At 36.2% G+C, this 25,113-nt stretch overlaps 1 protein-coding gene across 2 annotated transcripts in view; it reads right to left on the bottom strand.

Moving 5' to 3' along the window:
- Positions 1-827: 827 nt before the first annotated feature.
- LOC131033001 (uncharacterized) overlaps positions 828-25,113 on the bottom strand; it is a 73,451-nt gene continuing 49,165 nt past the window's right edge. For both annotated transcript variants that reach the window (XM_057964106.2, XM_057964105.2), the window contains 5 exons: positions 8,701-8,961; positions 2,426-2,535; positions 2,216-2,327; positions 1,334-1,469; positions 828-1,181 (listed from right to left, as the gene is read on the bottom strand). In XM_057964106.2, the coding sequence (XP_057820089.2) occupies positions 1,078-1,181; positions 1,334-1,469; positions 2,216-2,327; positions 2,426-2,535; positions 8,701-8,961 (723 nt within the window). In that variant the 3' untranslated portion in view covers positions 828-1,077. The remainder of the gene's footprint in view (positions 1,182-1,333; positions 1,470-2,215; positions 2,328-2,425; positions 2,536-8,700; positions 8,962-25,113) is intronic.

The raw sequence follows: 25,113 nt of genomic DNA, 5'->3' as shown, positions 1-25,113 counted from the left end.
GCTGGACACTAGTCTTTGTTAAATTTTTGGCTATAAAATTATGGTAAAAAATCTTTGTTAATCTTGTAGTTGAGAACCTGCTACTTAAACTTATTAAAGTTAATTTGACCTTCGATGTCATAAACTTGATAGTTTTTTGGAATGATAGAAGATGATGCATAGGGTTTTTGTTTTGCTTTGAAATTTTATTCTCGAAAGTGCAGAGAATGGTTTCAGTTGCATTCAACAAGTTTATGATCCTACATCATTCATGTATGTTTATACTCTATTTAACTAAAACCAATATATGGACTCGGCTCTGCTTTACTGATCAAAAAAAAAAAAAAAATGTATTCTTGAAAAATGTTGGTTAATAAATAATAATAGAGCAACCCAAAGGCAGAGACCATTTAAGGTGAAATCCATCGTTGAGTTCTAGTTAGTCTAAGTTTTTCTATGATTGTAAGATTAATTTCCCAACATTTTGTTTTAACTTATGGATTGGCAAGATAAAATTATCCATGTCTCCAAATGAAATAGATATCCATGGGAAGTGGATCCAGGAGAGAATAAAAGCTAGTTACTATTTGTAGTACAAAATATACTGGCAGGTTCAATGCTTTTCTGTATTTAGCATATGTCGTGGAAATATTTCATAGTAATCATGACATTCAGAAACGATAAAAGTTCTTATAAAGTCGTGTTGAGTCACAATCCAACAAAGATTAACTCTGCAGATGTTCTGAATCTCTTTCTTTCTTAATCTAAAAATATTTTAATTTTCATGACAAATCATGAGATGTAGAAATTGGAACCAGTGGAATCATGACAAATCATACAATGGCATCTTACTATCAATCATAGTTATATTATTGCCTCTAACAAGGGATTTTATTAACAATAACTTCAGATTTAATCTTCCCATAAGCATCAATGTTGATCTGTTTTTGTTATGAACAAAAACACCGATTGCTTTGAAAACAATGGCTAGCACTGCAATTATGTTCACACTTATATAAAGCCATGAAAGCTGTCAGTGACCATTCTTTCAAGTTTACAAATTAACTGAGATATTCCATGACCTTTGAAGCAATTCAGTCATCGATTTATTTTTAAAGCACTCAGAAAAAGATGCTCTAGATTTGCCTCTCGACAAAGGCGTCCAAGTTCTGACATGCCATGCTCATCCAGCTCTTTAACTCCTACAATCATATGCATATGACCAGGTCATTAGTTTGCTACTTGAGTACCACCCAATCAAAATCATGGAGCAAACACAAGTATTTAATGACTCACAGCAAACGGCATTCTCATGTAATTAGTACATATGAATATATAGCATATGCAATCATACCCTTTAAGAAGCGCCTTGCATTATCAATTTCCTCTCCGCATTTCACTTCCTCTTGTTCCTCTCCTCTAACAGAAATAGCTTGCCATCGTAGATTTTGGAGTTGCTTGACATATGTATCCACATCGCATTTTTCACCCTCCAAAAGAAGCAAAAAATTAATAGCAAAAACTAAAATGAAAGATAGGGGACAATATATCATAGGAATAAGCAATCTTAGGCAAGATCGACACTGGTAGTCACAAGTTCAAATCACCAAATTTTCTCCTGCAGGAACCATAACTTCACTATCGAGTACTACTAAAAATGATAAGGTTAATATTTGAAAGCAGATGTCAGATAAAAAGGGAAATATTATTGTTATAATTAGAGATGCAAAGCAAGGGCCAACATCAGCAGGCATAAAGATAACATGCAGCCAGGCCTGTCATCTGCATCAGAATGGTAGGTATAAATATTTTTATTAGAATAAGACAATGTGGAAAATAAATTGTATTTTCTTATGGTCATAAAATCTATCTTACTCGGAACTTTCCAAGCACTTCTGATCATTAGAACAGATAAAATTTTGAGAATGTGTCAGTACATCCCATGTATATACGTGTGGTTCATCATAGATAATTTATTAAGTCCTTCAAACTTCTGTTTACCTGGCCTGTACCTAGTTAGAAATATATCTAATGCATTAGTGCTTTCCTGGAACAGAAAATGCCAAGTCCTTTTTACACGTCACTTGTTTTCATGGCCATGGGTTTTCTTAACTAGTGTGAATTTAGCTGTCTTCAAGAACGGTGAAAAGGGAGAGGAAGGGATCCATAGAAGAAAATTATGCATAACTTTGGCAAACTGAAACAGAAAAAAAGGTTTTTAAAAATTTATACAAACCTCAACAATAATAATCCCTGGGAAGCCAGGTTTGCAGTATCCTCCCAGATTGAGTTCCTTACCCCATTCCAATATGGATTTCCTCTTTTGCAATGATTTTATGTGGTGAAACCTATCAAAACCCAAGTTTCATTGCATCAATTCATAATAAAATGAAAACAATTCCTTTCAGAAATCAATGATATACGATGAGAATGATGATCAGTATACCATATAACTACCCGTTTTATATGTGAGAGTCTATGGACACTAGAGATCGACCCGTCAATGTTTCCAGAGGATTTTCCAATGGTTTCATTGCTTTTTTTCAGGGACATGTCCTGAAATCTCACATAAAAATAGAATCAATATGCATTATAGGGTGAATCGTACCTATACACAACACTGGCAAAATATCCCCCCACATTTCTGCAATGCTAATAAATATTCATTCATGTGGAATAATATGTAATATAATGTACCCTATGCACAAAACAGTATTAAAATGTCCACCCACCATCCCCAAGGATGTTTCACTTTTGGAGGGATTATCAAGGATGCCTTACCATCCTTAAGGCAAGCAAAAGGATGCCTTCGTATCCCTTGACCATCTCAGGGATGGTAGAGCATCCCAAGCAGGGAAAATATCAAGGATCTACATTTTAAAACAACATTTTAAGCATCAAGTCTTTGGCATCCATTTTTCCCTACAGAGCAGGAAGTATACAAGTGGGCATCATTGGTTAGAAACAACCATTAATTTATAAAAGATGTAGCCAATAATGAAATTGGGGGAACTATTAAATGGAAAGGAAATTTGTGATCTCATTCTACTAATGGTCAAAGGTTTATTTGAATGCTAGCTAAGAGCCTTATTCTAGATGAAGGTTCAGTCAACATTAAACTACTACAGCATGGGAGGCTGCCTACAAGTGTCTAAGAAGATATATTATCCTATTCTTTTTGGAGGAAATCCATTGAACCATTCAAACTCATTTTTTTGTTGAACAATATCTTCAATTTGTCTACAAGACTAGACAAATTTACAACAAGCCAGTTAATCGCACTAACATCATAATTGAATCCATTTCAAACTAGTGTTACACAGGGATGTGTCCCTAGGGATCTAGATGAGGTTCCTAACATCTCAGACATCTCAATGACTTAGATAATTGGAGGGGACATCCCTTTTTATCAGGACTAATTGTAAATAATATAATGTGATAAATCAACCGGCTGTTTGAAAATAGGCACTGAAAGTCAACTATGTACCCAAGGCACTGCCTTTGTTTGAAAGTGTTAATGTTCTAAGTTAAATCTTTGTTGAATGTGAAAAGCCTGGCATAAGAAACATTTTATGCTAAAGATATTAAAGATGACATACTGAAATCAAGCACTTTTCAGTGATAATACAATGATTGTTGATGAATGTTAAACGTCCCACCGTAGATGACTGGAAAAAAATTACCTAAATTCAACAAATTATTGAAGTTAGGTGTTTGTCATATTGATCACTGCCATCTTCAAATCTGATATAGGCCCCTGCTGCTACTCTTCTTTAACTGCTGCTGATATGACAGAAAATTCAACTCTTGTTGGTTTCTAAGACCCTGCTGATGTGAGAATGAAATCACACCCCTGCTGGTTACAAACCCTACTCAGCATCAAACCTTTCACTGAAACTTGCAACTTTGAATACTATGCTTAGATAATCTGTTGGTATGTCTGAACACTCATATAATTCTGTAGGAATTAGGAACGCTGGACAGATTTTAAACCCACTGGGATAATAAATGCCACAGCTGCTGTGATGCAGTACGAAGATCACAAAATATCTTCTAATTCTGCCCTTGACGATCCATACAAAGATCTTAATTTTACCTTTTGAATTTGCATACTTAAAACTGTTTTTTATTTGATTTGATTGAGCTTCTATTACTAGTGGATTTTCTATTTTTGAAAATTGGATGCCTTCTCTACATATAGATCACAGCTATTAATAAACGCTAGTTGGTTTCTTACAAAGTTGTGCACTCTATAATGTAAATCCAACTTTGACAATTCAAATGCATATTTCTGTATATAGGTGTATACCTCTGAATGCATTCACTGATTTTTAAATGAAAAGAACATCCCCTTATGTTGAGCACACGCCTACACACTGTAAATTTGAACTCAATTTTGTAAATTATTATTTTTTAATTCAAGCATGCATCTATGCACTGGGATTTTCACTTCAAGATTTTGTTGTGATTTTCTAGAACCTGTGTACCTTAGTACTATTGTGTGAACTTGGCATGCAAAAGTTCATTTTACTCATTGTTAGGCATGCGCCTCTATTCATGAGCACTATTTTACCAAATAAATTTTATTTTATCTCATGTCCTGCATTCAACTCAGTTAGGTTGTGATTTTGATAAACATTTTTTTTTAAATGCCCTAGATAGGTGCACAACTTTCTTGCTAATTTTGATTCAAAACTTTTAATTTGTCATCATTTCAGGCACACGACCATGTCTTTTATGCATTTTTTAAACCTAAAACCCTAGCTTGACTATCTACAACCCTGTGGCGCATGCCTCTTCAGACTTGACTTCAAAATTTGATTCCGTTTCCCTAGGGCAAGTGTGTAACTGTTCTAACTTGCAAGTTCTTTCCAAACCTAGAAATCCAATTCTTCCTTACATAGCTCTATAATCATTCATGGCTGTTGCATGTACTTTTTTCATTTCAGAAATCTTCAATGGTGCATTGTCTCTTCAACTAGGAAACACTCTTTCAATGGCTTGATGAGTCTCACCTCTTCATTGTTTAAAATTAAAATGTCATTCTTCACTCTAAGAAATGTATTTGAGGATTTCCTTTCATTGTCCCTGCAAAATCATAGAAGAAAGAAGACAAAAACAACATAGATAAGTGAAATAAAGTCTGGAACATGATTCTTGGCTTGAGTGAAAAACAAAGATTCAGCATCAAACTGGAGATGACATGAAAAAATTTGTATGGGTACAACATGTAGCATAGCTTCCATGAGAGCTCAGGAGAGCTCAAACAGTGTGCCAGCTGTAACATAACCTCCATAAGAGCTCAAGAGAATTCTATAGAATATCTATCCTCCATGAAAGCTCAAGAGAGGTCCATAGAATATGGAGCCTCCATGACAGCTCAAGAAAGTTCCATAGAATATCAAGCTCATTGTAGTATTGCCTCCACTGGGGCTCAAGAAAGTTCCATAGATTATCATACCGACTATAGCACAGGCTCTGTTAGAGCTCACTCACAACCCCATCCGATAATGGATACTGTCTTTTCCCAACCTTTACTTCGTATGAAGATTTTAATATTTAATATGCAATTTGAACCCTAGATTTTATGGGTTTACTTTCTTTTAACAGATATTCACCCCTTGAGTCATCATTAGTCTAATGATGACTCATGGATGTCATATTGAGATGACTTAATAAGACACGCACAAGTCAAATACCACAAAATTAAAAATCTAATTTGAACATATTTTCTTAAAACAAAATTCAAATGACTGTTGTCCTACAATAAGTATAACATGGCCACATTAACCCAATGTTACCTCAATAAAACATGATGCTGATACAAACTCAATGCCTGTGAGCGCTCCATCATTTGGATATGCCAAAAGAACCAAGGGATCCAACCAATGGCTAAAGGTAATGACAGAATCAAATCACAGTCAATAGGCAGTCTTAGTATCACATATGTGACCTTGTGAATCATTACGTTGCCAGTAAAATAATCATCACAATATTCTGCCAAAACAAGTCAGGTCCCAAAAATGCAAATACTTATCCATGTCACCAATGATAATAAAATAGATAACACATATCCAATCAACCCTTTGCAATAACCAAGAATCTTTCATGCACACGCAAATACACAAAAGTGTGATGAAGCAAATATCAGAGCCATGATCATTTGAAGCCCTTACCTAGCTACTCTTCATCAGCCCATTCCTGAATAAAGGTGTACAGTAAGGTACTCAAATAGAACTCAAAACTTACTATTACACAAAACTACCCTCAACTAATGTAAAGAGCATTTGGCAATCATCTGAAACAATCATTGCTGCTGAACATATATTTGCCTTGTGCATTACCATGATAGTGTATGACTAAAATTAGGCACACTCTTGAAAACAGTGACAACACATTCTTAGTGTTTGGCATACTTCAAAGGTATCTGATGCCATCTATGAAATTCAGATTCACTATAATATCATCTTCTTAAGTCTCCTAAAATCCCCAAACTTATCAGCTTCAAATAATAACTTCATAACATTATTTATTGCATTCTTTTTGTAGTGTTGTTATGATCTGCATATATGCTTTTTCCAAAAAACAGTTAAGGGCATCTTGAGATCTGTGTATACTGTACCAGAATATTGTATTGAGTTCTCTTAGTGATGCCAGATGGACCTCTTCTGAATTTTGTAGCTTTGCTCTTCCTTATGGTATTTCTGTTTGGGGTACATAATAGCTTATTGAAGTGTCATCTATATCACATCGAGAACACCCAAGAAAATCATCAACAAAGATTTTCCCACTAATTTATGAACTTTAGATATGACAAAAAGCCTGTCCATATTACTTGTATTCCACTTTGGTAAGTATCAAAGAAGTGTCACACCTAAAACAATATAATAATGATAAATAATAAAAAATAATCAATGTTTAGAAGTATTGATAAAAGGTGTAATGATGATGGCCCAAAGAGTTTAGGGAAAGCAACAGGCAGTGATGAATCTACAAAGAAACACCAGGGTCCATTCAACAACTTCTTGGATGCCTTGAAGCAGTCATGTACACCTCAAGCTAGGGGTTGAACTTATGGCAATGCATGCTATAGCCCACCCCTATGTGTTACGAAGTGACAGCTAGACAGAGAGATCAAGTGTAACTTATAAAAATCCCAACCTGAACTCATGTTATCCATGAGCCTTTCCCTAATGTTTATACTAATATTTTAGATGACAGGATGAACTCAAGTAATAAAAGAAAATGGGCTTCTGAATTGAAACTATGGTTCAAATACACAATACATGATAAAATGTTGAAAGTGGATAAAGTACAATATCTGAGTAGCTAAATGTGATGTAACCGGATGGGGCTAGATGCAAGTCCCATAGAACTTTGACAAAAGATATAACCCTCAGCCATAGCATCTAAGCCAAAGGTTACCACTCAAGGATAAGTTACCAACTCAGAAAAAATGTAGAATTATGAGTAGCAATTACCCAGGGATAATGTTACCACTACATTCAATTAGCCCATGCATCCTTTTTTATCTAGCCAGCATAGTCAATTATTCACTAGTTATGGTATATGGTTATCATCATTTTCTCTTCTCAATGTTAGTACACTGCTCCATATATTACACTTAATGCCTTTCTGCAATCCTCAAGTATCCTTACATTATGACTAATAAAAGGGGGATCCGTGTGACTGCCTTTAGTCATATTTAAGAATTTTAATCGTTCATTAATGTTACACTAATAATTTTGAGGGCTTCCTTAAATCACTTCTGGCCTGTTATTCATTACATATTTGTATGTTACTAGTTTTAATGGTTGTTGTGCACTTATTAGATTTTGAATATTCTCCTTTATGCATGAAATACTGAGCCATAACAGTTTCTAGATTATCTTATGGTTGTTTTTTCGTATCCTCTTATATTGGCGTGAACTGGCATGTGAACTTGAGGGGTGCTATGCCATCCATTTTTATTGTATACTATATGTTATCCCATAAAATGGAAGAAAATTTTGGATTTTAAAATGAAAAAAAAATGTATGGCATAAAATATTAAAATGCGATATCATAGTCTTCAAGCATGTTGTATTAAAAAACAAAGGGAAAATATCATGTTTCATGGTTTGTGTAACCTCCAGGGTACCATAAATCAAGATAAGTAACAACATTAAAATTAATATTAGTTAGACCCATTTAATGATAAATTGAAAGCAAGCAACAGTGCCAGCTACCTTCAAGGAATTTGAAAGCTGACAAGGAAACAAGTATATGTTTCAGCAAGTGGCATTACACAATACAGTGTTTGACCCAGAGAAAATACCTATAATATATTTTCATCAATGTGTGCCATGCCGCAGCATCAAACAAAGAAAGTTTCACTCTGAAATGTTCATGCAGGCCATGTAAGATGACTGCTTAGCCTTGAATATAGAAATATAAAAAAAGCCTTAATCTAGACCCTGATATGTGTCTCAGTCAATTACAACATATATGCGGAAATCAGAATGATAAACAATTTGATAGAACTAAATAAGTTACAATTCATCACGAGGCCACATGAATTTCTACCTTGGTTAGGTTCTTTTTTTAACACTACTAAAGGGATATTTAAACAAGTCTTTGAAGCTAACTTGATCTCTTGGACCATCATCAAAAGAGTGTCAAACAGGGGGGATACTAAATATTGTAGCTAGAAGTATTCTTTGAATTAAAATAAATAGGCACCTGCACTCTTTGAAGCACTTGCAAGACTGCTTCCTGACCAATGAGTTCATGGGCTACTTCTCTAGCTCCAACATTGATGACCTCGTGCTCAGACCTTGAAACCTCACCCACACAGTTAACAGTGACATTGACAGGCTGTTCTTCTGGATAACCACGTGGCATAGAAAAACCAACACTCACATGATGCCCACCCATCTCTGTTGATAATAAGTGTATGGTGAAAGATATATAAAATGATTCTGGAATGGCATCATCATCAGCCTGAACAGACAAAAGAGATTGAGCATTTTAGAAAGCAAAGAATTTTTCTTTTCAATATACGTAATGGAATATGAAAACAGGCAACTGTTGACAAGTAATTGTGTAGCAAAACGTATTCTATGGTCCTTGCCATTCGGTGTTTTTTCCTTATGCCAAACATCTAGGTCTTTTATATAGAACAAAGCTGCATATGTACATTTCAAGAGAAACCTTGCTATTAGTCTTCAGACAGCAATATATGCTAGTAGCTATTCAATGGGATAAAAATATTTCTGTTCAAATTGACTAATGTTAAACTATGTTAGAGGAAAAAAACATATCAGTCAATCTTGGTCTTCCAATCAGTGATAACATACAAAGAAAAAAACAATCTTGTAAACTAGACAGAAAGTATGTTGATATAATTCAAGTTACTAAGGTCAGGAAGTGACCATCATAGATGACCATCATTTAGCTTTATCTTTGATTGAAATGATATGTCTGTTTACACATAATCATTAAAAAAAATATTAATGCATGTTCAAGAATCCCCAGTATGGATTCACTTCATACTATAAGTAGAAGACAAAAACTGTAGTAGCATAAATACAATCTACCATCTGTCGCAATTACCATCATGACTAGCATATTTCATGCACTTTAGATGAACATATATTAAAGAGTCCAAACCCTTTCTCAAGTGAAGAAAGAGTGATGGAAAGTATAAAAATATCTTTTCTTTATTGGAAACCGACTCCTAATATCAGCACCATTGCTTTTTCCTGCTGCATTAAGGAGCTCAATTTAGAGGGTCATAAAATATTTTTAGCTTGTGTCATTGGGGTTATCTCATTATTGATAATCATTACTCACTTATTTTATTCATCTAATTTCCATCTTTGTTGCTGAAAAAAAGCAGAAACAAATGCATTAAGAAAATGCTTTGTATTTAACTCTTAATTTGTAAACAGCTTCTAATAGACTGTTCCATGAAAGCAATATTTGATTTCCAATTTTCATTAGAATGTTCCTTATTGATGGTTATTCTAACCATGTTACTATCTATGTAGCAGGGTTCAGTGCCAGGCCTAGATCTGGGACATCCTAGGGTTCGCCCAAGGTCCACCCCAAGAACTCCAAGTTCCATGTGGGTCTTGCTGTGCAACTCAAGGTGCCTTGGCTGGACCTTGGGCAATCCTAGGGGGACCCAAGGGTTGCTCATAAAAAAAAAAAAGATTTTTTTAACATTTTTTTATAAATTAAAAAGCATCAAATACCTAATTTTGCCCTTAAGTGATAAATTTGTGAATATTGTTGTGTGCCATTAAGGTTTTTTTGGTTTTGAAGGTTTGTATAATAATTTATGATTTCCCATGTATGCAAGCTGTTGTTCACATCAAATTTAAAGGTAAAAATTTGTGTTAACTCTCAGCTTAATATATATACTGTATTATCAAACAATTGTACTGAATTTATAATAGTTTTATCATAAATCTTAAAAGTTAACCATAAGCTGGTTTACCTCTGGAATATGCATTGTGTTCTTACATTGCACCTGCAATTGTAAATTCTGTCTATGCTTTACTATCACAAACTGTCATCTTGTCAAATAATTGTCAAAAAGCACAAAAAAAACATGGTTGGGTACTTTACAGTGGTACCAAAGCTGGTTTTCTTTCTAGCCTATTGAGAAGTAACGATCTTTTGTCACCGGCATCTATTACATGTAAGTTTCAGCAGTTGTTTGACAGACTTTCAGTAGTTGTATGTAAACATTCAGTGGTATGGCTACATGTCAATCTCAGCAATGGTGTGTCAATGTTCAGTTGTTTGCAACTTTGCATGACAATGTAAGTGGCTACATTACAGTTTCAGCAATATCATATTTTGAATTTTAACAGTGATTATCATTCAAAGAATTATTAGAGCCTTGATTCTTCCAACTTGTTAAGCATGGTGACTGTAAGGAAGATTTGGAGAAGAAGCTATACAGGGCAGGCAAGACTCCAATCAAAGGATGATCTACTTTGCATTTTGGAAGTAGAGAGTTGTTTTGTTATGATAGATCAGCTAGACTCTATAAGGATGAAATATGCTATGACTCCATCAGTGACATCTTTGGCTAAGCCAGAGCTTATGAGACACCCAAATAAAGATGTGAGGCCTACAGTTACTTCTCATGTTAATGAAATTACAAAAATAACAACTCCAAAGTTAATCCTTATAACAGAAGTATCATGAAGGAGATATTTCAGCTGATTATAGAGATTTTTCAAGGTTTGGATGATATCAGAAGTCCTCTTGCTAAGAGGGTTAACAATTTTAGAAAGTGTTGCAAAAATTAGATCATGTGTTAATATGATAGATCTTGATTGTGAAGATCTTATTCTTGAAATGTTTCAAAATCTTGGCGACTGTTAATAGGAAGCATGCAGAAAATGTTATAACTTCTATGCAGACCATTATGACTTTGAGTTTGAATGAAAGTGACAATATTACTCAATCACTCATCAGTTTTGTTGGCCAAGGATAAGCAGGAAGTTTTACCAACAGCACATGTGTTGGCTGAAAATGTTGTTAAACAGTGTGAAGAAAAATTGAAGCTGTATTTAACATTTTAGAGGTTAACTTCCAATGAACCACAAATCATAGGCACTTCTAATGTAACTAGAAACAAACTTAGAAAACAGAATGGTTGTTTTGCATGCAAAGAATCATGGACACCAAGCCACAAAAATTGGAGCAATGAAGAAAACATCGATGAAGATTAAAAAAACGAAGTTGATGGATACTCTTATGCCTCAAGTGAATCTTAAACTTCTATCAAATGTTTATTCCAACACAATGATGATGAGACCAAGGAAGAAATCATGAAAGTGGAGCATAAGGAAGAAAAGAAATCTGCATCAAACAATTTTGAAGCTGTTAATGAACCTGAATTTGAGAAATATGGACATTCACAACTTTCCTGTGTAGTAGAAAATGTCTTAATTCTAAACGCATGTGGTGTGGAGCTTCAAAATGATTTTATTTAAGGATATGCACTTATTAATGACAGGTTTGAGCTTGTTGGAAATTTCAAAACAACAACCTTGGATAAATACTTAGATCAATTCAGTGAGACCAATTCAAAAGAGGAAAGGGAGATGCAAGAAACCTATCAAAGTGATTTCCAGAATGATCCTATTGAAAGGTATGATGAGAATGTTGATCCTTTCATTGATTCTAACCTAGGTTGCTGGTTCGGGTTCGGGCACTGGTTCGGGTTCGAAGAACCCGGTACGCCAGTACGGCAAAATTTTGAAAAGGGGTTTGGGTTCGTTAGTACAAAAACATGTAAATTTTATATATATATATATATATATATATATATATATATATATATTTTGATATTTGTGAAGCCTATAAGCATGAATTAAAATTTGCATGTCGCATAGCATCATATAAACAACAAAACAAACATAAACTTGTAATCATAGCATCATGATCATACCATAATAGCATCATATACATCAAGTTTAATATCAAAATGACAAAATATTCAAGTATCATTGTTTCAACTTTCAACAATATAAACTTAAAGTTTAATCATCAAATGGATCATCTAATTCATCCTCCTCCTCCTCCTCCTCCTCCTCCTCCTCCTCATTGACATTGACATTAAATGAGCCAATGCCACTTGCACTTGCACTATAAGTTGGCTCAATTTCCAAGTCATCAAGTGTCAATGCAAGAAGCTGAGAAGCAAGAGCATCCAAATCAGTATGCTCTGGCTCTATATCCCACATCTTCGTTTCCCCTTGTGTGTAGTCATGTTGTTTGTGTGAAAGAAGATGTAGGTTGGAATGCACATATACTAAATTCTCCGCTCTTTTTGATAGCAGCCTATTGCGCTTTACTGAGTGGATGAAAGAGTATGTGCTCCAATTTCTTTCTGAAGCAGATGAACTAGCAACCTATGAAGACAAAGTAAACTATAAATAAACTAAAACTTGTAAATTTAAAATTTTAATTAATTAAACTTACTTGTGATAAAACTTTTATAGCGAGGGGTTGTAGGTGTTGTAAGCATGTGCCATGGAAGTACCACCAGCTATGAGCATCCTTCTTTGATCTATGACGAAGTGCATCAACACTTAGACCATTCCCATTTGTGAATTCTATGAACTCATTTGTAACAACATCTCACAAATCATCATCGGGATATAGTCTAAGAAATGCTGCCTTGTACCCATCAGATACTTCTAGATCTCTCTATGGTGGAATCCTTCCTGGTTTATCAAGAAACTAATTGCTATAGTACTTAGGTGTCAAGGCATAGGCAAGAAGGTGCAAAGGAGTGGTCATCTTATTCCACCTTTTTACAATAATTACTTCCACTTCTTTGAAGAATTTCTCCAGGGGATCATTCTCTTTTTCATTTATAGTGATCTTTATTTTTTCAAGCATTGAGTCAATGCCATCATAAATCTCACCTATGCAAGGCCTATCCATGTTTGTATAGTGAATCATGCTCATGATGGGCTCAGTGATACTTAGGAGATATGTAACAAGATCCCACCATTTCTCATTCAATATTCTATCCCTAATTTTTTCTGCCCTCTCAGTGCTACTCTGCTTCCATATAGTCCAATTGGTGTTGATCACCATATTGCATAGTGCCACTCTAACTTTCACAAGTCGTCTTAAGACGATTGTGTTTGATGCAAAACGAGTCTCAGCAACCTATAACACACATTAATGCCAAATGATTGAGAAATAAAGCCAGACTTTAAAGAAGAATACACAATATAGCTTACACAATGATATTATGAACATTGAAAATTTAAAAAAATCAGAAAATGTAAAATTAAATTAATATTTCACTTACCTTCAATAGCTCCAAATTCGAATAGATTCTAAAAATCCCTTGAGACATGTGGTGGTTTGTGATGAACATCTGGATGTCCTCAGCCTCTGCATACACATCTCTGCTCCATTTTATTTTTTGCCCAATCCTTTGCAGCATAAGATTGAGTGAATGTACCGCACAAGGTGTCCAAAAGATGTGATCATAGCGTTTCTCAACCAACAAACCAGCAACTCTACAATTTTTTGCATTGTCCGGTATGACTTGGACAACATTGCGGGGTCCCACAGACTCAATGGCAAAGATGAGAATTTCTGCAATAAATTGGCCATCTTTTATTTGGCCCTCACAATCCACAGCTCTCAAAAACATTGCCCCTTTAGGGGACACCACTATGACATTGATCAAGGGAGGGTTTTTAGCATCTTTCCACCCATCTGAAACAATTGTTACACCTGTCTCAACCCATGAATCCCTTATGGGTTTCAATGCATTTTCAACCGTCTTCACCTCTTTCTCCAATAATGTTCCACGTACTTTCTCATAACTGGGGCACTTATACCCTCTTGGAGCCTCATTAACACTTTTTATCATTTGCTTCCAATATGGGGAGCGAACAACATTGAATGACAACCCATTTGCATAAATGCACCTTACTATATCTTCGTCAGCATTGTCTCTACTCCCATTTTGGAATGCAGTTTCTAAAGGCCCCTTTGTTCTTTTACGTGTCAAGGGTGGTTCACTTTGAGGTTCATTTGTGGCAAAGAAGGGGTGGTCTTCTATGTTGATTTTAACACTTTCAGATTGATATAAACTCAAAATTTATATTTAGTTTCTAATTAGTTTGATTAGCTGAAAGAATTTGGAATTAGTGACAACATAGAAATGAACAAATTGAGAACAAGACATAGGTACCCTGGGAAAACCTCCTAGGAGGAAAAACCCAGCCAAAAAAGATCCTTAGATCTGATTATGGATTATAGTTATGTAATCATTACAACACTTATCTCAAGTACTTGTAGGTTCAGATGTTGCTGTCACAAGAGGGATGGCAGATTGAGGTAGCTGCCTTCAAGATTAGCTTGCTGTCACATGAGTGATGGTTGCTGCCATTTTGCTGCTCCTTTAACCTAGATTGCAGACCTTCAAGGAATTTGCTGTGTATTCACTAAGTTCGCTAACTCCTAATGATGAATTTCACACCTCAACTAGCAGATGTAAATTGCTGATGTGGCAGAGGTAATTGCTGTAAGTGCAAATGTAATATTTCTCCCTGAAGTTCGCATTAGCCAGGCATATGCATTTCGCATGAATGAAAACTAAATGAGTGAATTGTGATGTGAGATTTATGCTTATTTATATGTGGAGCAATACTCCTAAACATGTTGGCTTGCCTTATAAATTAAAACCTTTTAATTTATTTAGTGCGAAATGTATTGGGATAGGGTTGGCCCTATCATGATGGCGTGTTAGGCTTGAATGTAGCGTAGAGATGTAGCGTGGAGTCTTTAGGAGATGCCGAGAGGTAGGTATAGGGCCCAGCCCTACACGTTGGAGAAGGGGCTGGCCCCCTTAGGCGGATTCCAATGTTGCCCAAGGCAATTGGAATCCGCCATCCCTAATTACAAACAACACTCCCTCTTAATTAGGGAAGAGAAACATAACCATAATCTTCCATCTTGCACACAAGCAAAGTATGGATTACATAATCAGAATATTGTAGTCTTCCATCTTGCACACAAGCATATAATGGAACTACGTAATTTTAATCTTCCAGCTCGCACACAAGCATAGATTGGATCCACCTTACATTGCCTGCAAAGGGTGGAGAGGATCTTTACTACCATCTTACATTGCCCGCAGAGGATGGTTAACAATTACACTTCTCCTTGAGAAGATTACAATACCGTCTTACATTGCCCGTAGAGGATGGTTAACAATTACACTTCTCCCTGAGAAGATTACAATACCATCTTACATTACCCGCAGAGGATGGTTAATAATTACACTTCTTCCTGAGAAGATTACAATACCACCTTACATTGCCCGCAGAGGGTGGTTTAATACAACACAATGTATCACAAAGGTTGAGACTCCCTCTCAATCAGGGTTTCATTTTCCACAACACCGAGTCTGTCTCTGAAGTACACAAACTTCACTTTGGACAGAGGCTTGGTAAAAATATCTGCAACCTGCTCATCAGTGCTGACATACTTCAACTGAATGGCGTCTCTTTGCACCATATCCTGAATGAAATGATAATGAGTTTCCACATGTTTTGACCTGTCATGAAACACTAGATTGATAGACATTTTGATACAACTCTGATTATCACAATGAATAACTGTAGGATCCCAAGGCTGACCAAACAGCCCAGCAAGAAGCTTGCGAAGCCATACTACTTCCCTAGAAGCTACACTTGCTGCAATATATTCAGCTTCAGCAGTGCTTAGTGCCACTGAGGATTGTTTTCTGCAAGCCCAAGAGATCACTGCCGATCCTAAGCTGAAACAAATGTCGGAAGTGTTTTTCCTATCTTTGACGCTTCCACCCCAATCTGCATCTGAATAACCTTCCAAGGTTATTGAAGTGTTAAGTGGATACTTCAGCCCATAGCCAACTGTGCCTTGCAAGTATCTTAGAATGTGCTTGGCTGCAACAAGATGAACATGTTTGGGCATGCTCATAAACTGGCTGAGAGCATTCACTGCAAAACATATGTCTAGTCTAGTGTTAACTAGATACATTAGTGATCCAATCAACTGCCTATACTCTGATGGATCTGCAAAATCAAAGTTAGCTGCAGAAACACTTAACTTCTTTAAATTAGATTCCATAGGAGTAGATATAGGTTTACAATCCATCATTCTAAATCTTTTCAAGATATCAATAGTGTATTTTCCTTGACTTAGAAAAATTTCGTTAGATCTTTGCCATACTTCTAGACCTAGAAAATAATGCATTAGACCCTAAGTCTTTCATTTCAAATTCTGAAGCTAATTCTTTCTTACATCTAATGATAAGTTCATCTTTACCAGTAAGAAATAAATCATCCATATACAGAACTAGAATTAGCATTTCATTATTGGATAACTTAAAGTAGATGTTAGAGTTAGCATCATTTTTACAAAAACCTAGACTTAACAAGTATTTATCAATTCTTTCATACCAAACACGAGGAGTCTGTTTGAGGCCATACGGAGCTTTCTTCAACCTGCACACATGAGTTACTCTATCCTGAATCTCATAACCCTCGAGTTGTTCAATATAGACCTCTTCCTCAATGACACCATTAAGGAAGGCAGTCTTAACATCCATCTAATGTAACTTCCAACCTCTAGCAGCAGCAATAGCTATTATAGTTCTAATAGAAGTATATCTAGCAACAGGAGCAAATGTTTCTTCATAGTCTATGCCTTCCTTTTGAGAAAAACCACGAGCTACAAATCTAGCCTTATACTTTTCAATACTACCATCAACATTATGTTTAATTTTAAATAACCATTTAGAGGAAACAACAGATTTACCTTTGGGTCTGGGCACAATATCCCAAACATCATTCTTGATGATTGACTGATACTCTTCATCCATAGCAAGCTTCCAAGCATGATGGTTCAAGGCTTCTTCAACATTGCAAGGTTCAGATTCAATGAGATTGTTCATCAATGCAACGTAGTTGGAGAATACTTGAGGTCTCTTGATTTCACGGAAGGCGCCACTGGGAGCAGCAAATCTTTCGGCTTCTTGAATGGTGTTTCTTACCCAAAGTGGCCTCTTTTTGGTAACAACAATGTCACTAGGAATGTCAGTGGGATTCATGGGCTTCGGTGGATCATCATGTTCTTTTTGAGGTGGAGGTTCAACAGGCTCCCTCTGAATCTCAGGGTTAGTATCAACATTCATGTCTTGATTGTCATTAGCTTCATCAATAACAGAAGAACCTTTTGATTTCTTAAAAGCAATATCTTCTTCAAAGGTAACATCCCTACTTACCTCAACATACCTTTGGCCACGGACGTATATCCTAAATGCCTTGGAGGATTCACTATATCCGACTAGCATGCCTTTCTTCCCGGAGGGTTCCAACTTGGTTCGCTTTTCCTTTGGCACATGAACATAAACGGGACTTCCAAAGATTCTGAGGTGACTAATGTCTGGTTTGGATCCTGTGAAGGCTTCTCCAGGGCTCATGTTCTTTAGAACACGGTGTGGACATCTATTCTGGATATATATTGTTGTTCTAGAAGCCTCAGCCCATAGGAAGGTCTGCAAATCTTGATCATGAATCATAGCCTTTGCAGCCTCAACAATAGTTCTATTCTTCCTTTCAGCAACTCTGTTTTGCTGAGGATTGTATGGAACACAAAACTCCCTCTTAATTCCTGACTCAACACAAAAATCATAAAAGCTACTGGAGGTGTACTCACCTCCATTGTCAGATCTTAAACATTTAATTCTTTTACCATAGGAGTTTTCAGTTAATGCTTTAAACTCTTTAAATTTACTTAAGACTTCATTAGATTCTTTAGATTTCAAGAAGTAGATCCAAGTTTTCCTAGAGAAATCATCTATGAAGATTACGTAAAAAAGAAATCCACTAGGAGATGTTATAGACATAGGATCACATAAATTAGAGTGAACAAGTTCTAGTTTATCTTTAGCTCTATTTTCATTTTTATGAAAGGGATTTATAACATTTTTACCTATAGCACAACCTTTGCAAGTTTTATCATGAATTTGACTGAGTTTAGGAATACCTTTGACTAACTTTTCAAGAGAGGGAAGTGCTTGATAGTGTAAATGTCCAAGTCTTCTATGCCATAGCTCACACGATTTGGGAGCCTCATTAATGAGGGCTTGAACAGGGTTAGTAGAAAGCTTATAAAGACTATCATATCTATTACCAATTACACGAGCAGATTTAAAACTAGATTTCTTAGGCCAAGCAAGCACTTTTCCCTCAGAAAATGCAATTTGATAACCTTTATCTTCTAAAGCAGAAATGGAAATTAAGTTTCTTTTAATTCCAGGAACAAACAAGATGTCACTAAGATGCAGTGAAATACCAAAGTTTAAATTTAAAGAAGTAGTGCCAAAACCTCTTACCGAATAACGAGCATCATCACTAATTACCACGTGAAGGTTGGTATCCTTTTCTACTAAGTCTAAAAGATGATCACGGTAGCCTGTGATGTGTCTAGAAGCACCACTGTCAATCAGCCATGTATTACTATCTGTAGGTATGCTGCTAGACAGAGCAGAGTTGAATAAGAAGTCATCATTTTGTTCTGAGACTTCATTTAAGTTGGCTTCTCTTTGAGTAGGGTTATTCTAACATTCTTTAGCATAGTGACCAAACTTGTCACATCTGAAACATCGAACACGCTAGGTATCTCTTGGTTTCTTCCAAGAGTGTTGGGAACTAGATGGTCTGAATTTCCTATTTCTCTTTGGATAAGGCTTCTTCCAATTTCCACCTTTTTTGCATTGGGCTGCAAGCATGTGTTGATCATCTACATGAAGACTTTTGGTTTGCCTTCTTCTGATGAGGTGAGACTCTTCTTGGATGCAATCATTCTTAAGGCGATCAAGGGTAGGTAACTCAGTTCTACCACTTATGGTTTTAATAAATGACTCCCATGAGTGTGGTAAACCATTTAGGGCAATCATGACAAGGTCCTTATCTTCCATGTTATGACCAATTGTACCTAGCTGATTCTTTAGTTCTGAAATTCTCATAAAATAGGAAACACCAGAATCTTCTTTTGACATTTTGATATTAAGTAGTTGTTGTCTTAAGGTAATTGCCCTACTGAGATTGTTAATTTCATATGTACCTTGTAGATGACTAAACATTTCCCTTGCAGAAGTAAATGAGGCAATGGAGGTGACAAGGTGGTCTTTAACTGAATCAATGAGGAGCTTTCTGGCCTTGACACCATCCTTCTTGATTTGTTTTAGCTCAGCAGCATCTGTACGTTCAATTAGCTCTTTCGCTTCTATGAAGTGGAGAAGATCTTCTTCTTCTAGAGCCAACATGATTCGAACCTTCCATGCAACAAAATTGATATTTCCATCAAGCCAATCTTCAACTTTCAACCCCATTGACCTGATTGCAAATGAGACAACAATCTGGAAATAAAGGAGTACTAAATTCTGAAATCCGAAAGTTGATCTAGCCTATAGCTCTGATACCATGTTGATTTTAACACTTTCAGATTGATATAAACTCAAAATTTATATTTAGTTTCTAATTAGTTTGATTAGCTGAAAGAATTTGGAATTAGTGACAACATAGAAATGAACAAATTGAGAACAAGACACAGTTACCCTGGGAAAACCTCCTAGGAGGAAAAACCCAGCCAGAAAAGATACTTAGATCTGATTATGGATTATAGTTATGTAATAATTACAACACTTATCTCAAGTACTTGTAGGTTCAGATGTTGTTGTCACAAGAGGGATGGCAGATTGAGGTAGCTGCCTTCAAGATTAGCTTGCTGTCACATGAATGATGGATGCTGCCATTTTGCTGCTCCTTTAACCTAGATTGCAGACCTTCAAGGAATTCGTTGTGTATTCACTAAGTTCACTAACTCCTAATGATGAATTTCACATCTCAACTAGTAGATGTAAATTGCTGATGTGGTAAAGGTAATTGTTGTAAGTGCAGATGTAATATTTCTCCCTGAAGTTCGCATTAGCCAGGCATATGCATTTCGCATGAATGAAAACTAAATGAGTGAATTGTGATGTGAGATTTATGCTTATTTATATGTGGAGCAATACTCCTAAACATGTCGGCTTGCCTTATAAATTAAAACCTTTTAATTTATTTAGTGTGAAATGTATTGGGATAGGGTTGGCCCTATCATGATAGCGTGTTAGGCTTGAATGTAGGGTGGAGATGTAGCGTGGAGTCTTTAGGAGATGTCGAGAGGTATAGGGCCCAGCCCTACACGTTGGAGAAGGGGCTGGCCCCCTTAGGCGGATTCCAATGTTGCCCAAGGCAATTGGAATCCGCCATCCCTAATTACAAACAACATTCTACTACAATACTGGGATTAGAGGACCTTGCATTCCCTTTGTTTTCTTTGATGCAGTTTGGTTCAATCTACGGCCTTCCCTCTCTTCTGTCGCCTCATGCTCCCTAATATATTTCATCACTGTCTCATCTGGTATAGGTTTACCATTTTTTCCAGGGCATTTTTTGATGCCTCTTCCTTTTATTCCACACAAATGGCCTACCACCCGATAATATGAACTATCACATTCAATATCACATCCATGGCATTTCCAACGGAATCCCCCACCTCCTGAAAGTTGTTTTATAATGTCCACATATTTCCATAAGGGAGAATTTGGATCATTTCTTTGTTTTCCAGTTATTTGTTCATTGCCAATGGAGGAAGATGTAGATGTCATTCTAGTTCCTATGGCAAGAAATAATATAAACATATTCAAAAACAAAAACTAAATAATGAAAAAAAATTCAAGTTTCATGTTTGACAATTTGTGAAGCAAAAATAGTTGGAAAAAAATGTTTAAAAACCTACCTCTTGCAGCCAATGGAAGCTTGAAAATGTATGGAAATGATGCTGCAACACTTGTTGAAGCTTCAAAAATCAGTCTTCAACTCCTCTTTGATCTTGGAAACCGAATTTTGTTCACCCTTTCTTCAACCTGCTCTCATAAAACTTTTGTTTGCAACACAAATGAGGTGAAATGAGTGAATAAAATGTTTTAGAAGTCACTTTTACGTTATAACTTTCACTTTTTACAAGGCGGAATTGAAACAAAAATTAAATTTGCATTATTTTTGGACTTTATGGGCTGCCCAGCCACCCGAGTTCAACTGGGTCCGCCCAGGTTCGAACCACCTCTGGGTTTTTCGAACCCTGGTCAAACCCAATTCGAACCGGACCCATACCACAGACCCGGTCGAACCAGGACCCGTACAAGGGGGGCCCAGAGGCGAACCCGGTAACCTAGATTTTGAATGAATATGAAGTATTCACATAGGATATTATGATGCATGAAGACTTCATCATCTCGAAGACACTACCACTAGTTTTCATAACTAGGCATCAGATGGTGTTTGTGGAACCAAGCTACATATGAGATATGACATCCCATGATAGCCCTACCGTCCCTTGCATCATGAAGACGTCACTTCTTGTTATCTCATTGGCAGAACACAAGGAATGTAGGGACTTTGAGATGCATGTTGGCAGTTTAAGGGAAGAACAGGTTCCTATTGATGGTTTGCTTCCTATGATGGATTATGATGGATGACTTTGTGGAGTCACCACAGGGAGAGGAGTACTATTCTAACTTAGATGTTGATGGGCCTCAACATGATGGAACCACTTTAGGGGTGAGTACCTGTGCCCACGATTATTTGCATGGGTTGTTGGGAATTAAAGATGACGAGAGAGGCATACCATGAGAGGATATGGATCAAAACGATGAAAAGAATGCTGCTGCTACCTCTTTATACAGTCATCTTACAAAACCATTTGTGTTCATAAAAGTGTATTGGAGAGAGGTTTTGAGCAAAATATGGTACGCTACTGAGTTGGTGACTCTTGGGAAGCCATTTTTAGCCAAAGAAATGATCAGGAATTTTATTTTGGTTGATGATTTTCAATGTTGCAGCTATTGTCCTTTCTGGGTGATGGAATTTAAAAATGAGACTTGAACAGCTGCAGATCTAAGTATATTCAGACCATTCAGCCTCTTGAAAGGGTTAGTTTTTGGTTTCACGTAAAAGGAATAGGTGTTGCAGCTAACCAATGTCAATGTTGGATGGGTAATTGGACATCAATAAGTAGTTATTTCTTGTTTTCAGTTTGCACTTATGGTTGGGACAACAAATTACTCTTCAGTGACAGCCATTATGCTAGGGTGTAAGGTGTTGACAATGAGGAAATTAGCATTAACTATCTCGAGTTTTTTCCTATGGTGCCACGGATTTGTGATTATGGAGAGCAATTTGCTAAGGAGTTGACCAAGATTTTGGGGTGTTTGGTTGCTCTTCGTACAAGAGGATTTCAAGAGATCACTTGTGCAAGAACCTCCTAGACTTATTCAAGATCCCAGAGTCTCATTGATTTTATCCAAGATCAACCAATTTATGAGCTAGCATTGCTTGAGGACAAGCAATCTTTAGGGAGGGAGGACTCTAATGTCCCCATTTTATGCCATCATGTTCTGCGAGCGATGGATAATTTTCAAGTGTTTCCTTAAGTTCCTAGGTGTGCAGGAAGTGTTCCAACGTTCTTGGAGGGCTCAGGGTACAATCTCTTGGTTTCCAATAGCAATTCAGATGTTAGTTGATGACAACACTCTTTGTAGCGTTTTGGATTTTTCTGGTTTTGTTCTCAATCCTCGGAAAACACTTCCATTTATAGTAAATGCTCATCTGGCACAAAACTTTCTAGGTTTTTCTGGGTTTGTTCTCCTCAATCCTCGAAGAACACTGCTATTTATAGCAAGTGCTATTTAACACCGATTTTTCTTGGTTTCTTTGGGTTTGTTCACAATCCTCGAAGAACACTTCTATTTATAGTAAATGCTTTTGTTGACACCAACCATCATCTTTCAATATATCTCATCATCACCAAAGTTTCCACCATTGGATGAGGGCAGATTGGTTAATAATGCTATTCCAGATGTCAAAAGGGGGAAATTGAGAAGCAAAGTAATCAAGAAGTATCTCACGAAATGAGGAGACTTGCCCATTGAGGATGCCACTTAGGCAAGTGAACAAATTCTACAACATCTTAATCTACATTTGCTTGAGGGCAAGTAATTTCAAGGAGGACTATATTGTCACCTTCCGAGGAGTGGTTGGAGGTGACCATTTAGCCTATTTAATTCATGTAGGCTAATGTTAGAATATAAGGGAATAAATTAAATTAATTATTTAAACTTGTCTAATAAAGTGACATTTTACAAATGACTTTATTTTAATTAATTTTATAAGTAATCTAAGTGGAAATGTCAATTTATTGATGTACTTCTATGAAATATTTTAAGCAGGAATTTGAAAAGTCCTTCAAGAATATTTGAAGGGAAAATATAAAAAGGAGTTTGGATGCTCATTCACTTCTGCTTGGTTTTATTTTCTCTGTTATGGATTTTGATAGCTTCTTGTATAGCAAAACCCTAGTACGAAAACCCTAAGGGAAATTAATTTCGGTACTGGAAGATCTATCCTAGCCTGTTGCAAGTGGAGCCACTCACACTTGGAGTCAATGTTTGGAAGATTTTGAAATTTGTGAAAACTTGTATCAAGACAAGTTTCTGACTTTGAAGATTTTGAAAGGTTGTCAAGATCAAGTGGAAATGCCATTATTAATCTTTTCTTGCTAGGCAATTGAATATTTTATTGGTGGATGAAGAGTAAGATCTAGATGATGATTTTTGTGAGCTTGGGCAAATAACATTGTGCACGATTTTTGATAAATAAGAGTTCATCTTTGATTGACTTGTCTCCTAACATAGTTGCTTGGCATCAAAAGGATTGGTGTTGGATATTTCTACATTGTTGGGTGACATAGAGTAAGTTGCAGGCAAGTGTGAGATTCTTTCCTTTAGTTGGGCATGAGTTTTCACTGGTCAATTTGATCCTTGGCTAGTGTGAACACATGAGACCAAGTCAAGGACATTTGATGACCATTTTAATACAAAAAGAGATGTTTGGGAATTGGATAGTGTGTAGCAAGGGAGATGTGTATCTTTGATGACAGATTGGAGACTTTGGAAGTGGAGTAGGGAATGTTGTTGCTTTTGGAGCTTGACGTTTGCTCTTGGAGTGGCGAGGAACCTATAAAAGGGATCAATAAGATGTGAAGATGAATTCTATATTGAATTGCATAGTTTGAAAGCTTTGTGAACTCGCCAAGACTCGCAAGTCCGTTGGCAAGCTGAGTCTACTCGCCATGGACTCGTGAGCCAAGTCCATTTAACAGACTCGCAATTTTTTGCAGTGGACTCAACATGAGTCTGATATTGGAACTCACGATTCCTTCATCACGACTCTCGGCATTTGCTGGAAACGCATAATTAGACTTAAAACACATTTTTTTTCACTTTCCCTCATTTAAGTCATTTGTTATTGCTCAAAATAGGACTATAGGGTTTGAAGAAGGTGAGGAAACAAGATGAAAGAAGCAAAAGAGCTATCTTGTTTATGAATTTGGAAATGTTCATTTTTCAAGATCTACAAGGGTGCAAAGGGGAGACTCTTCTCTTCACAACAAGCAATTGACAGGAGAGAAAAACAACCACGTAAAAAAATTAGTTCAATACTACAA

This window comes from Cryptomeria japonica, chromosome 9, assembly GCF_030272615.1.
Source record: "Cryptomeria japonica chromosome 9, Sugi_1.0, whole genome shotgun sequence".
Classification (NCBI taxonomy): Eukaryota; Viridiplantae; Streptophyta; class Pinopsida; order Cupressales; family Cupressaceae; genus Cryptomeria; species Cryptomeria japonica.
This window is presented reverse-complemented; position numbering and strand designations above follow the sequence as displayed.